The following is a 15,867-nucleotide window of genomic DNA, read 5'->3' on the forward strand; positions in this document are numbered from 1 at the left end:
GCAAGAACCTCTGCTGCTGCTGCACACACAGATCCACGTCATTCTGTCAAACTACTCCCTTTTACCCCCAAACTTAAACCATTCGGACCTTTATACCGCCATTCATAGCCTACCGCTGCAGAAGACATCAGGAGAAACCATCGATCATAAAAGGCGAAGACATGATGACCGGATTTCGACTGAACTTATCGCCGCTTAAAGAACCACTGGGTTTTATCAGACTTGTGGAGTGGGTGAGTAGCCTATACAGTTAGCCTACGTATTAATGATACATGTGTTATTAATGTGTTATAATAACGTTACGCAGCAGCAGCAATGGTGGAAGAAGTACAACATGTCTTTAAACTTAAGTAAAAGTATCGATACTGCAATGCAGACATACTCTGTTACAAGTAAGTCTTGTAATACACATTTTACTTGAGTAAAAGTACAAAGGTATTGGCATCAAAATTTACCTACAAGCTCACAGAGCATTGCATCACAACATGTTGTGAGCTTGTAGATCTGCTATTTTCAAATAGCCAAAGTTTAAATAGGGCTGAAGTGGTTAATGTATGATTGATTTTAATGATAATATAAATGTACAAAGTAGGCTAACACTAAAGTTGTCAAATAATTGTGGAGTAAAAGTACAATATTTTCCTCTGAGAGGTAGTGGAGTAGAAGTAGGCCTACAAGTATAAAGTATAGAACATTGGGAAATACTCCAATAAACTAAAAGTACCTCAAAATTGTACTTAAGTACAGTACTTGAGTAAATGTACTTAGTTACTTTCCACCACTGCACGCAGCAGGAGAAAGGGGAGGTCTTTTTTACTTTAACATTATGGGGATTTTCACAAGAGGTCGTGGCTCTAGTCTGGCCTTAGAATGAATGAGATCAAAGTTTTTAACCAGTTGGTCATTTGTGCAGAATGTTAAGTTGTGTAAGCAGGCTATTTAGGCTACTGGAGAAATACAATAACATAATGTCTATTATTTGTGTTCGCGATAGGGCTGTCATCTCATTTTATTTAAGGATATATAATATCCAGCTACATCTGCATGATGGTAGCCGAAACGCTCGCCCCAACACACGCTCGCCCCCATTTTTCCGCGGACGGCTCGCCCCCATCGTATTCTTGTATTTGTTTTACTGAGGATAATAAAGTTAGAAATAAGTTCAGGGTTAGGCATACTTTTACTGGGGTTAACTAACTTAAGATTAGGAATAAGGTTAGGTTAGGAATAGTTTTACTGAGTTTAAGATTAGGAATAAGGTTAGGTTTGGGCATAGTTTTACTGAGGTTAAGTTTAGGAATAAGATTAGGTTTAAGCATAGTTTACTGAGGTTAAGTTTAGGAATATACCATATGGGGAGTTGCCCTAGGGTGACTGTGTTTTGGGGCGAGCGTTTTGGTATACCATCTGATATCTCTAGCAATAAAGCAGCTGGATCTGCTGTGTTGTGCCAGCATTGTCCTGGCTCTGCATAGTTCCGTTGCTCTGCAGTGGTGTAAGTAACTAAGTACATGTACTCAAGTACTGTACTGAAGTACAAGTACAAGGTCTTTTTTACTTTCTTCAGTATTTACAAATGTCAATACTTTCAGTACTCCTACATCTCTGAGGAAATTGCGCTTTTACTCTTTTACTTTTACTAATTATATGAAAACTTTAGTTTAGTGTTGCTTGTAACAGAGTACTTCTACATTGCAGTATTGATACTTTTACTTAAGTAAAGAATGTGAGTAGGCTACTTTTTCCACCACTGTTGGTCTGTCCTTCAAATGAAAGAGAGACAGTTATAGTATAATGCATTTCTCGACAATAATTTACCTGGAAGTTACCCTGCAAGACGTTGACTTTGGTGCAAAGTTGCAACCGACGTTTGGTTACAATTTAGGTTACAATTTAGCCTGATACCCCCCCCACACTGTTATTGTGCAAACTGTTGTGCATAGTTAGTTTGACCATGTTAAAGGGATCCTTGACTAAATAAGCCTTATATGCCTTAACACATTATAATTTCCCTATGTAACTAAAATTAGAAATGAAAAACACCTTAAATATTGTATTTATTTCAGAAATAGTTAATCTTTTACCCAATAGGGACAACGCCCTGTCACAAGTTGATGATGTCATTTGTCCATGTGTGGTCCAGCCCGATGGAATGTATGGAATGCATGTGTTAATAAAAAACAACTTAATACTTCCCCAAGGTTAATATGAGCATCAAAACTATATTTTAAATACTTTTTATTGGCACATGCATTCCATACATTCCATAGGGCTGGACCACACATTGACAAATGACATCATCAACTTGCGACGGGCAATGTCCCTATTGAGTAAAAGATGAACTATTTCTGAAATAAATAAAATATTTAAGGTGTTTTTAATTTAACAATGTAGTTATAGAGGGCATAATGTATTAAGGCCTATTAGCCAGGGATCCTTTTAAGAAGACATTTTGTCAGTGAGAACCATAGGGTGAGAACCCATTAATAAAGTGGGTCAGATGGCTCTGCTACAGATAACTCAATTACATTTACAGCCTCTCTCTCTCAGCTGCTTTCTCTCTACCCATGCCACTCCTTATTCTCTCTCTCTCTCACACACACACACACACACACACACACACACACACACACACACACACACACACACACACACACACACACACACACACACACACACACACACACACACAAAATAAAATAGTCACACCCACACACAAGAAATAGATAGAGGGGGTTTGAGCAACAGCCAGTCATCTGACTGTGTGTGTGTGTGTGTGTGTGTGTGTGTGTGTGTGTGTGTGTGTGTGTGTGTGTGTGTGTGTGTGTGTGTGTGTTCTGGTATTGTAGGACCCTGATTTAACAGAGAACGTGAACAATACAGAACAATAAGGCCATATTCTCAGTAATAACAGAAAGGGCGGGGGTGGTTATAGTTGCATATTTCACTCCAGGTAACATACAACCATAATGGAGGATCAAGTGGTTTTAGGCCTAAAGAATACACGTTCGAAAGAGAGGTGTGTCTTTTGACAGCAAAAACAAGAAATGTATCTTGTAACCACGAATACAGGCCTAATGCAGTACATAACATAACGCAAACATAACAGGCATGTACGCAGGGTGGGGGGAGTGAGGGGGCATCTTCTCACCGTCCTAAGCCCTATTTCCTTTGTCATATACGACAAATAACAAACTAGCCGATCTATTACTACTACAAACTGCTTTTTTTGCTATAATTTTTTTTAATGAAAAACTGTTTTACAAATTTACAAACATTTTTTTTAAATTCGCCCCTGAAAATTGACGCTGGGGTTAATGTGGTAACATACAGTATATTTCTCCATAGTCCATATATATCTCCACCAGCCATAAACATGAATGACCAGAGGATATAGGATATCAAAAGCCCCCCAGCAAATCCAACCCTGATGGTACAGTTATTTCTCTGCATAAATGATTGACATTATTGTCACACACAATATGTCACAATATGTCACAGTCATATTGTCACACAAACCTAACGCACTTGCACACAGTACTTGACACATCCTAACTTAGCATTTGCAGATGTTTGGAAATGTTTTGGCAGTATATCATGGCAAATACATCATGCCTGCGGGAAACCAATTTCTTAACAATCATTTGGGGGAATCCATCCATTTTACATGAACACAACCCACGTTTAGGCCTTGAAACATATAGGCCATGAAACCCTAGTCGTACACACACAGATCACTGTAAAATATCATTATGCGTGTCCATATTTTTCCATCTGTCCTGTTAAGAGACTAATGCGCAAGTCTCTTAGCCAGCGTGTGTGTGTGTGTATGTGTGTGTGTGTGTGTGTGTGTGTGTGTGTGTGTGTGTGTGTGTGTGTGTGTGTGTGTGTGTGTGTGTGTGTGTGTGTGTGTGTGTGTGTGTGTGTGTGTGTGTGTGTGTGTGTGTGTGTGTCATTTGCAAAGGGACTTCCTAACCACCACATTAACATTATGACCTGGATTATGTTGCAGACCTGGTTGATATCTAATAATCATTCATTTGCTTATACGTTGGAGATAGCACACATACTTTACATACAGAACGCACAGCATCGCATGCACCAACTGTGCATGCAACTCCAACTGTATTGATTAAGAAACTATAGGGGTGCAACAGTTAATCAAACTAATCGATTTCACTGATTATACAAAAATAATCGAAGAATTGATTTTGCAACACGCTGTGAGCTTGTAGATCTGCTATTTAGGCCAAATGTTCGTCTACTATGGCATGCCCAGAATAGGTTCACTATAGGGTTCGAGAAATGGTTAAGAAATGCCTGTAAATTTCACTATTTTCATTTTGTGAAGGGAAGTGGTCAGTTCATTCCCCTTTGGCATTTTTTCTTTTTTGAGATGGATGAAAGCTGAGACAGCCGAGGTGACTAGCGAGGCCCGGCAGGGAGGGAGGGAGGGACGGAGGGAGGTCTCTGGCAGGAAGTGTTCCACATGTGGGTCCAAACATGTTTTTTTTTTTTAACAGCTACATCACTGACTGGACCATCTGTAAGGAATCATTATTAAGCAGTTTCTGGACTCCTTTCCCAGGGAGTAACTCAATTGCTGAAGAACCTAAGAGACATTATAGCAAAAAGAATCAGTTTGTACTGAATGTCCTGTGACATACATTGTGACTAAAACCAAGGTCCTTACCCCCCTCTGTCCTCGCGGTGGTCAACAAGGACTGTGTCGTGTGAATGTAACTGTATTAATGAGTCATAGGGTAATGCTAGCTGAGCAGACCTACCCTGGGCGACTAAAGGATTAAAGCTGCAATCCGGGACTTATTTTTCACGAATAAAACCTTATTTTATTGTATGGTAGAGTATGCTAATACAATATATTGTAAATAATACATCTGCAGTGGTTGGCGGTGGTCCTATACTCTTCCACTGAGACGTTTTAGACCCTGCCCGAAGCTCATAAGCCCAATATCTCCCCCCGGCCGTATGGGGATTCCTTCCGGACTGAACGGAACAATGTTTGGTTTTCTCACGAGGGAGACTTGGGTTCAAATCCTGGGTGTTATTGTTGCAAATAACCCACCTCTGTCTGGAGAGAACATAACATTTGAAAGGCTGGGGCCAATGGTGGAGATTTCATTTAAAGTGGGAAATACCCATAGTGCCACATTGGATGAGTTTGGCTTACAAAGGGCAAGGAGATGCAGACACCTGGGTTGAGGAAGTAAAATGTGTGGACGTGTGTTCGTACCAGCTGTGTGTGTGTGTGTGTGTGTGTGTGTGTGTGTGTGTGTGTGTGTGTGTGTGTGTGTGTGTGTGTGTGTGTGTTCGTTAGTGTGTGTGTGTGTGTGTGTGTGTGTGTGTGTGTGTGTGTGTGTGTGTGTGTGTGTGTGTGTGTGTGTGTGTGTGTGTGTGTGTTGGCTCCATGCTGGTTGTTGGAGTTGCTCTTGCTGGGTGACACAGCGATCTTGTAGTCGTCGTGGAAGTTACAGTAGGCTTACTCTGCTCAGGAATGTGTGTGTGTGTGTGTGTGTGTGTGTGTGTGTGTGTGTGTGTGTGTGTGTGTGTGTGTGTGTGTGTGTGTGTGTGTGTGTGTGTGTGTGTGTGTGTGTGTGTGTGTGTGTGTGTGCGTGTGTGCGTGCGTGCGTGCGCGCGACAGCAGTCGGTCAGCAAATGTGTCTGTCTGCATGTGTGTGCGGGCGTGCGATGTGTAGGTCGAAAAACAGGAAGTGGTGGGCTATCACATCTGGAGAAACATCTGGATAGGCCTGAGGGTGTGTGAGTGAGTATATTTGAACATACAGCACAGTACAGTTACATACGTGTGGTTTCACATGGGTGCATAAGTCTCAGTTTGTTTGTACATTTGTGGGGGCATCACGTATCAATACCCGGTTCTGTTGCAAGCAACATTTACTGTAAGATTACCACGTGGTTTTGGTATCGTAGCAAACTCTAGTACAGCCAAGCGCTTCTCAAAGTCCTTGAGGGGTTTCCTGAGGGGGTTCCAGGGGCTGCTCAGCAAAATGAGTTGGTATAGCATCGCAATCAGTTTAAACACTTTAACCCTAGATATCGGTTATTTGAAAATAGCCGATCCATAAGCTCAACAAACATCTCGTGCTGCCTGACACGTTGTGGGCTTGTAGATCGTAATTCTGTGCGTGCACCTATATGCACAACTAAGTATATCAAGAAGCCCTTAACAGTCCCCCCCCCCCCCCACACACACACACTAATTCTGTCTATTATAGACCTGTCAGTGGTTCTCAAACTGTCAAGGACCCCAACATTATGTATGTATTTGGCCGCTGACCCCCGTCTCAAAATATTTAGCTCCAGGAACCCCCAGAAGCAAAGATTTGAGTATAAAAAAAACACTTTAAAACTATTTATATATTGAAAGATTTGTCACAAAATGATCTACAAGCTCATAGCACGGCACAAAGGGACCTGCTATGAGCTTGTATCTGCTATTTTTGAATAGCCAAAGTATAAAATAATGGTTTATGTGGTTAAAATCTGAAATGACACAGATGCTTTCCCGGTTTGAATGGGTTAAAACGCATTCCTAAGGACCACTAGTGGTCCGTGGACCACTGGCTGATAAACAGTGCCTTATGATGTTCTGTTGACTCATGCACATCATGCACACGTGCAGTAGACGTACTTGCATGCACCATAATGTAGATTCAAAGCCAGCTTATGATCATTAGCCTGCCCTACTGCCCTACTGTCATACATTGCCTGTGTCAGTTCCATGGTTTCCAGTCTAATAGAACATTTTTGAAAGGCAATTCTACCCATATGGCTCAATTTAAATTAGTTCCATAGCACGGCTGTCTATCTTCTTGGCAGCCTGCGGACCAGGTTAACAAGACACAGCTATAGTCCTCTGCTAACATTACTGACCACTGGAACAGTAGCAGTTGTTTTATGATTGCATGGCTATAAGAAAAGCGTATCTCCTCCATTGCCTGTCACTTCCAACATGTCAGCCACCCTGTTTCCTCTCTTCATTTGTGTTATCCAACAGAGGAAAACACCACACAGGGGAGGGAATATATGGATCGTCTGTTACAGGAAAATGGACCTTATTTTTTACCGTTAACCACTCAAACCCTACTTGACCCTAAGTTGACCAGAGTTCCCTCATGAGTGTATATGGGTTCCCCTCCATTTATTCCCTCTACAACAAGTCTAATCTAATTATATGTTCCATCGAGATCTCTGAGGTCAGCTGACTAATTGCTGCTTGTCGTCCCTAAGACGAGGTGTAAGCAATGAGGGTGGCGAGCCTTTTTAGTTGTAGCTCCCAAACTGTGGAACCAGCTACCTCACCAGGTCAGGCTGGCTCCCACACTACCTGTTTTTAAAACCCATCTAAAAAAAATGTTTATTCCTTGGTTGATATTTGTATTAATGTTTAATTGTATTGTGTTTTTTGTATAGCATTATGATTTATTGTTGGTGCAGCACTTTGGTCAACTCAATGTGCTCTATAAATGAAGTTGGACTGGATTGGATCGGAAATCTCTTTGCTGAAAATAGCCGATGTACAAGCTCACAACGCATCGTGTTGCGGTGTGTGTTGTGTTGTGAGCTTGCAGATCGTCCCACAAGGCAATTAATATAGGGATGCAGTGCATCTTTAGTAGTTTGCAGTCCATTATTTGCAGTTTACTGTACATATTTTGCTGTGTGCAATTTGCACTCATTCAAGTAATCTGAGCTATTGTACCTGATTGAGCCACTCAGACACTGGAGTTGGTTTACAGTGAATGTGTTGCTGTTCACAGTGCAATTTGCAGCAGTCTTCGTTAGTACAGCCATGTTTGGGGGGAAACTAATCAAACAAACAAACAAATCAAACAAACAAACAAACAAATAAAAACAGCCTTGAGTCTTCGTACACTATGATATCATGATGAAAATAAAATAGAGATATTCCTTTCAAATCTAGTGAATTAAACAGAGGTGCTCATGTTTTGTCTGTTGCGTAACAGATGCTGCTGTCTTGGATGCCTGCTTGTATTAGCTGAACAAAAGAGCGTTTACAGATTAAGCTCAGGGGTTACCTCGCTGACTGGAGGAATTTCTCTTGCTGGTTTTAAAGAGAGCATTAGTGTCACATGGTTTCCATGCTGGTTCAGACTCCTTTATGTGGCACGAGAAAGAATTTCAAAGGAAACGCTGAACTGAAGTGTGTATGTGTGCAACTAGTGTTTTTACAGCGTGGCTGCTTTTTAATGAGGGTTTGTCAAGTCCCTCCTGTTTCTCTATGGTTGAAGCATCCTTAAGGGCCGCAGTGAAAATGACTCATCAGCGCTGATGTATCATTATCATGTAGGAACACTGTGATGAGGACTGAGACGTTTCACATCAATATTGGCGTTTCTAAAAACAAAAACAAAGACTGCGTTTTTAATAAGGGATTGTCCTGTCCTGCTATTCCTTTATCGATAGACTGTCTATGATGGCCACAGATTAAAGTTAAATTGCTATATTGCCTTTTGATAATGAATTCCTGGACATTATGTACTTCATTTCTCTGGTTAAAACATGTCTTTAAAAATATGGGGACCTCGCCATATAAGATCTTATGAACCATGGTCAATCTGGCCATGGTTACCCTGGATTCTACTGGGAGCCAGTTGAGCTCTCTTAACTGGTTCCTACCACCTGATTCGGATGCTATCAATGCATTGAATGGGACATTATCACCTTTTATTAGACCATTGAATGGGCGAAGTAGGCGACCTACTTACCTACCCACGATTTATCAGACCATTCATTGGGTGTTATCAAGACATACTGACCTACCAACGGAGATGACTTAAATAGTTCAGTTTCGGTTTTGGTTTTGGTTGTTTTGGTTTCGGACCATGACGGAGGCGCACAGTCTCAGGCGAACTGGAGCCCGCGAAGGACCACCGAGGGAGCTAAAGCGACCGAGTTTCCGTCCTGAACGGTGCGACGTTCGCCTGAGCCTACTCAGCGCCGTTGGAGTTATGTACCGATAGGCACAGAATCGTAAATATTGTTGTGGGGAATGCTCCGCCTCCAAAGTAGGTCAGTAGCTCCTGATTACGCCCAATGAATGGTCTGACAAATCGCGGGTAGGTCCTTGTATCGCCTACTCGTCGCCTACTCGCCCATTCAATGGTCTGATAAAACGTGATAATCTCCCATTCAATGCATTGATAGCATTCGAAGCCGGTGGTTCCTACCTATGTGTGTTCTGGGCCCCAACCCTAGAATAACCCTGATCAGTCTATTCTGAGCTGACTGTAGCGTGGTTTTGAGGGATTTCATTAAGCCCTCGAACCAAGATGTACAAGCAAAATAAAAATGGCACAGGATAAGTGAGTTTGCCACCACCTGTTTAGTCTCCCTATCGAAGTACCTTGCTGTCCTTGCCAAAAACTTTGTCAGTCCGGAGACCTTACTCAGTACCTTACTGGCCATGTTTCGGCCATCTACCTTCCAGGATACAACCCAGGTATTTCACCGATGATTTTGCTGCAATTAAGTCTGAATTTAATTTGACCTTGAATTCTGGGTTATTTCCTAATTAGATTTTGGAGCCAAACAGAATTGATTCTGTTTTCCTAGAGTGTAAAGATACCTTGTTATCAATAAGCAAGGAATTAACATTTGCCAATTCCTCACTCAGGGAACTCTCCAATGTGGTTTGTTCCTTATGTTTTCCTCCATGTTTTGATATTGCCTGTGTTATATTCTACCATTTGACCTCACTGCCATCTGTTTACATGTGAAACTTTGCTGTGCTGTTATGTTCCTGAGAGGAAGAAATGCTGTTCTTGTGGCCTTGTTGAAATGAGAATAACATTTTTGATCAGGATCTATAATCACACCCAGATTTGTAACATCTGTGTTGCTCTGTTTACCCAGACATATGAACCTTTCATTTTCATTAGGCAATGCGAGCACTCCAGGCATTCCAATGAATGAATCAGTCAGAAAACACTGACGGCTAGGGTTCATTTATAGATGACTGTGTTCTTCCTCTGTAAAACTCGTCTCAGTGTTTTTCTTTTAGTCGTGTTGCTGGACTGATGTTATCATAGCTGATGGGTGGAAACCTTGTTATGTCCAAAACTGCTACTTTTCAGGAAATAGAAACAAATAACCTATGTAGTTATTTAGTACAATGTAGTTATTTAGTCACATGTTCTTGTTGATACTTTTCATTGGTTAAATATTGATTATACCAACAGACATATAGGCCTACTTAACCTCTTTCACCATGCCGTCTATTTTATATTTTGGGTATGTCATTATTATAGGCACACAAAACAATGAGTTATAAAAAAGAAAATCAAACGTAAAATAAATAGTAAAAATAGCCAATCTACAAGCTCACAACGTGTTGCAAATGTGACATTTGTGCGCTTGTAAATCTGCTTTTTGTACGATATAGCCTACTGTCATATACAACGAAGTATGAATTAAGGCATTCATTTATGAAAGCAACCTTTTAAAGATGGAGATACAAGCTTTCTTCAGCATCGCGTTACGTTGTTACTGTCTGAAAACTAAACAGTGTTCTCCCATATCAGTCTAGACAGAGGATTTCTCTGATTCTCTCTCTCTCTCTCTCTCTCTCTCTCTCTCTCTCTCTCTCTCTCTCTCTCTCTCTCTCTCTAAACAGCTCACAGCTATATTTGCCTTTGGAAGCTGTGGTGGATACTCTGGGAGGAACATTATCTCTCTGTTTTGCGGCGATGGGAAGAATGAAACACTCTCCGCCAGCTTTCACTACCCGTTCAGGTGACTTCACATCTTCCAGTGGTTCTCTAAACTGTTTAATTTCAAGGACCCCCAGTTTGATATGCATTATGCCTCGGACCCTCATTTCATACTGTTTTCTGTCTCGGGGACCCGGATCTACTGTGTAAAATCCCAACTCTGAGAGTGTAACAAATTTGTACACTCTCGGAGTTACAGACAGTCCGTAACTTCTCAAGGACCACTGTTATAATCTTTTCTGATATATTGTATTCCAGTGTTTCTCAAATGGGAGCTCTAGTACCCCCCTTGAAGCATAGATTTGTTTTGTTTTTGTCACATTCCTAAGCTAATAATTTGATGACCGGCCGAAAGATACTAATGTCTCCGGTAGGAGACTCAAGTTGACACTTTGAGTCTCCTACCGGAGAGTAGGACTGCTGGTCATCAAATTATTGGCTTAGGAATGCGACAAAAACATCTCCATGAATTCAAGTCTCTATGGGGTGTGTAATCGATAGAAAAAAAGTAATTTTGGGGGTGAACTATCCCTTTTAAAGGAATTTTGCCCCACAGTTTTCTTACCTTTTCTATGATGTTATGATATCCTAGGTCCTAGGATATCATAACATCATAGAAAAGGTAAGCAAACATTCATCCTAGGACCTAGGATGAATGGTACAGTAGAAAAATGTCATAACTCGAAGTCTCGCTAGATGAGATTTCGATCTCGAGATTTCAATCTCGTCTAGCGATACTTCCGGTCCAGGATAAATGAACATTGATGTATTTTACTGTGCAGGTTAAGTCAGGTTCCCCTCATCGATGGAAACACCACTCTCTGTAACCACTCTGTCGACACGACACACATGGTGGGAGACGCCGCCTCCTCGGCAGAGTTCTTTGTGGGCGTGGCCATCATCTGCTTCCTGTACACGATGGTGGCTCTGCTGGTGTATCTGGGCTACATGCACGTCTACAAGGACTCCGACTTTGGGCCCATGTTTGTGAGTATTTGCACCGTTTACCTCCTGAATGCTATATAGAGTCTGTAACTACATGTACACCTCCTGAAGCTACATAGAGTCTGGAACAACTCCTCCTGAATGCTATATAGAGTCTGTAACTACATGTACACCTCCTGAATGCTATATAGAGTCTGGAACTACACCTCCTGAATGCTATATAGAGTCTGGAACTACACCTCCTGAATGCTATATAGAGTCTGGAACTACACCTCCTGAATGCTATATAGAGTCTGGAACTACACCTCCTGAATGCTATATAGAGTCTGGAACTACACCTCCTGAATGCTATATAGAGTCTGGAACAACCCTGAATGCTATATAGAGTCTGGAACAACCCTGAATGCTATATAGAGTCTGGAACAACCCTGAATGCTATATAGAGTCTGGAACAACCCTGAATGCTATATAGAGTCTGGAACAACCCTGAATGCTATATAGAGTCTGGAACAACTCCTCCTGAATGCTATATAGAGTCTGGAACAACTCCTCCTGAATGCTATATAGAGTCTGGAACAACTCCTCCTGAATGCTATATAGAGTTTGGAACAACTCCTCCTGAATGCTATATAGAGTCTGGAACTACACCTCCTGAAATCCGAGGCAGGAAGCTGTCATCTGTTCGTCATTCCCGTTCACGAAAGTATATAACATAACATTAATATAAAAAAATGTTTTATACTACGTTGGTTCCATTTATCTAAGCGGGAACACAATCGATTAACTGATCACTAAAATAATTGAGCATAATATGGTCATTTCCACATTCACAGATTTGATTCCTGTCACATCACTGGAGTCAACTTTCAGCACAACTTTGGTGGTGTTTAAGAAACACAGAATACTATTAGCGGAACATTAAAGGGATTGTAGGCAACATTAAGCCTAAATTTGAAAAATATTTATATATATATTTTGCATTTTTTTCCCCTCTATCAGCCACTATATAATGATGCTGGGGTGTTTTCCTGCATTGAAACACAGTCCTCTTTCTGAAATCCGTATTTTCCCTATTATTTATGTTTGTCCGGGGCGTAAATTAACGCACGCATGTGCGCATCTGTGCGCGTCCGTGTCCATGTGGACTTTTTACTTTTGGTTTTAAAACGCTCTCAAACTTCATTTTTGAGGCACAGAATTTACTTTTAAGATAGCGTTTGGAAGGAATTTAGTTGTTTAACTTCATATATGTGGTCAATTTATCATGAAAGACCCTATTTTTTTTTTTTAAATCAAAGAACCGGCAGGTTCCAGGTATCCGAATAAAGCAACCTATATTCGGCATGGCCCGTTTAGAAGTTTCCCCCTCTATGGAAGTCCTCCCTGCGTCACCTCCTGGTGGTCGGGGAAACGAACTGCTGGAGTTTTTTTTTTCTTTGTTTATCTCTGAACTGCCTACAATCCCTTTAACCCCTCAACAAAGATAATGCTGAACATCGTGATACAGATAGCCGATCTATATGCTCACAACACAACACTTTGTTAGGCTCTTTCATTTATTTATTCAGCAAAATATTTGGTGTAAAGGGAAAAAAAGAAGTGGACCAAGTATAGGGCCCTGGGGGATGGTCAACAAGATGTACAGGATAGTTCACCCCAAAAAAATACTTTTGTCCTATCGATTAGTCACCCCATGGAGACTTGAATTCGTGGATAATGTTTTGTTTTTGTCGCATTCCTAAGCCAATAATTTGATGACCAGCGGTTCCGGTAGGAGACACAAAAGAGACTCTTTAGTGTCGCCTACCGGAATGCAAAAAAAAAAGTCATTTTGGGGGTGAACTATCCCTTTAAGTCGGTAATCTAAAGGTAAAAGCTGTTATACAGTTCTCTGACTGGGGGGTTCCTCTGCCTCCTCATTTTATGTCCTCCTGTCATCCAGGACTTCGGGGTGACAGCTGCCTTGGCCTTGCTGTGGCTGGTGTGTTCCTCAGCCTGGGCTAAAGGTCTGCAGAACGTCAAGGATGCCACCGGCGAGGAGGGCATCAGCAACACGCTGTCCCTGTGCAAGGAGAGCGACGTCACCTGCCAGGTCACCGAGTTCGCCTACATGCGCACCCTCAACATCTCTGTGGTGAGCAGAAATACAGAGCAAAACAATACAGTGCCATACCATGTAATATACAATTAACATTACGTTACAGTGTAAGCAGTTGACAACTTGACATTAACCCATTGAGACCTGAAGCCTACGTGTCTCCTAAATCTCAGTATTCTGAAAAACGTATGTTTCTATATCAGTGGTGCTCAATCTTTTTCATGTCAAGGACCCCCAAAATTATATGTATTTGGCCACGGACCCCCATCAAAATGTTTTGTTCCAGGGACCCCCCAGAAGCAAAGATATGAGTTAAAAACGATCCCTTTAAAAATATACATATTCAAAGATTTGCACACATTTTCACGATTTTTCAAAAATAGCAGATCTACAAGCTCGTAGCGCGGCACTCGGTGCCGCGCTATGAGCTTGTATATCTGCTATTTTTGAATAGCCCAAAGTGTGAAATAATGCTTTTTAGCTCAAATCTAAAAATGACACAGTTCCAGGTCTTAATGGGTTAAAGCTGCAATCTGGAACTTATTTTAATGAAGAAAATGTTATTTTAACCAATCTGTAGGATTGCATTAACAGCTGACATTTAGACCCTGGTTTCGGATAGGACACCCAAACATTTAAAGAAAAATAGCTGATCTACAAGATCACAGCGCACTGTGAGCTTGTAGATCAGCAATTTAAAAACAAATATTGAAAAATATATAAAATAAGTTTTAACCTATGATCTGAATAGTGTTATCTTATGCGTTCTTTAAATTATTTTAGTGAATTCAAACTGTTCCTCACTTTGCTGGGGACCCGTGGCGGTCCCCTGACCCCAGCCTGAGAACCACTGCTCTAGGGAAAGGCTGTAGCTCATGTTTGATTTGTATGAAGTACAGCAGCCATATCTTGCACGCTGCCTTACCCCTTATGCCTAAACTTATTAGCCATATTTTACTATTTTGAAAAACTAGTTCAACTAGCCGGCCCGATCTACATCGACACGTTGTGACCTTCCAGCTATTTTGACTAATTTAAAATGTTTTTCAAAATAGTACAAAATGGCAAAAACGTGGGGAAAAAAGGGGTAAGGCAAGTAAACAAGATCTTCAAGTTGTTTCATTCTCGCTCTCTCTCTCTCTGTTTGGCAGGTGTTTGGATTCCTCAACATGTTTGTGTGGGCGGGCAATGCGTGGTTTGTGTTCAAGGAGACCCGCTGGCACTCTCAGAAATACTCTGGCCAGCCTGGGTCTGGAAGACCACAGGTCCCTGCCCCCATCTAATATACCACACGCATGCACACACAGATGCATGCGCGTGCGTGTGCGCGCCCGCACACACACACACACACACACACACACACACACACACACACACACACACACACACACACACACACACAAACAGGAATCGGCATACGTGAGCATGCACACACTAATCTCTCAAGAACAGATTCCGACCTGCGGTGGAATCTGTCGGAGCGGTTCGTCCTAACCAGTGCGCATTGGCTAAAAGTGGGCGTGCCTTCAGATCAGGATGTGGGCCGCGCTTTACCCAATCAAATGTAGTGGGCGGGATTCACGTGTCCATCCACCATGATCCACCCTCCCCCCCTCGAAACTAGCCGAAACTAATTTAACAATAGCGTCCTCGGAGCGGACAAAACCACGGAAAGATATTCACATTTTAAATTACTCTTTCATCATAGAAACAAGTGGGCTTATAACCAAAACCATCCATGTTCTCTGGGAGAAGTGGTGTTAGTGTTCCGTGTAGAAATATTGTTAGTGGGAATGAAAACATGGTCGCACCAACCGGAAGTGATGCGCTATAGGCAGACATGTAACCGGTGTTTCCCTGCGCTCTAGTCTAACATTATACTCCTGCCAGACTCCACAGAATATCAGAAAAGCAGAGGTCGCTGTTTTTCATTTTCTGTGGGGTCTGGCTACGCGAGACTATGCACACACAGACACACATTCAGTACACACACATACAATAATGTACAAAACATAGGTACTACAAAAACCACAGACATGAGCTTGCATC

At 41.7% G+C, this 15,867-nt stretch overlaps 1 protein-coding gene across 1 annotated transcript; it reads left to right on the plus strand.

Moving 5' to 3' along the window:
* On the plus strand, nt 1-15,631 carry sypl1 (synaptophysin-like 1). The gene is made up of 5 exons (XM_084049629.1): nt 1-233; nt 10,679-10,797; nt 11,558-11,762; nt 13,663-13,854; nt 14,970-15,631. Exons 1-5 carry the CDS (start codon nt 162-164, stop codon nt 15,099-15,101), a joined length of 720 nt encoding a protein of 239 aa, XP_083905755.1. The 5' UTR covers nt 1-161; the 3' UTR covers nt 15,102-15,631.
* The last annotated feature ends 236 nt before the right edge of the window (nt 15,632-15,867 follow it).

The sequence above is a fragment of the Gymnoscopelus microlampas genome (assembly GCF_963454915.1).
Source record: "Gymnoscopelus microlampas genome assembly, chromosome: 23".
NCBI lineage: Eukaryota > Metazoa > Chordata > Actinopteri > Myctophiformes > Myctophidae > Gymnoscopelus > Gymnoscopelus microlampas.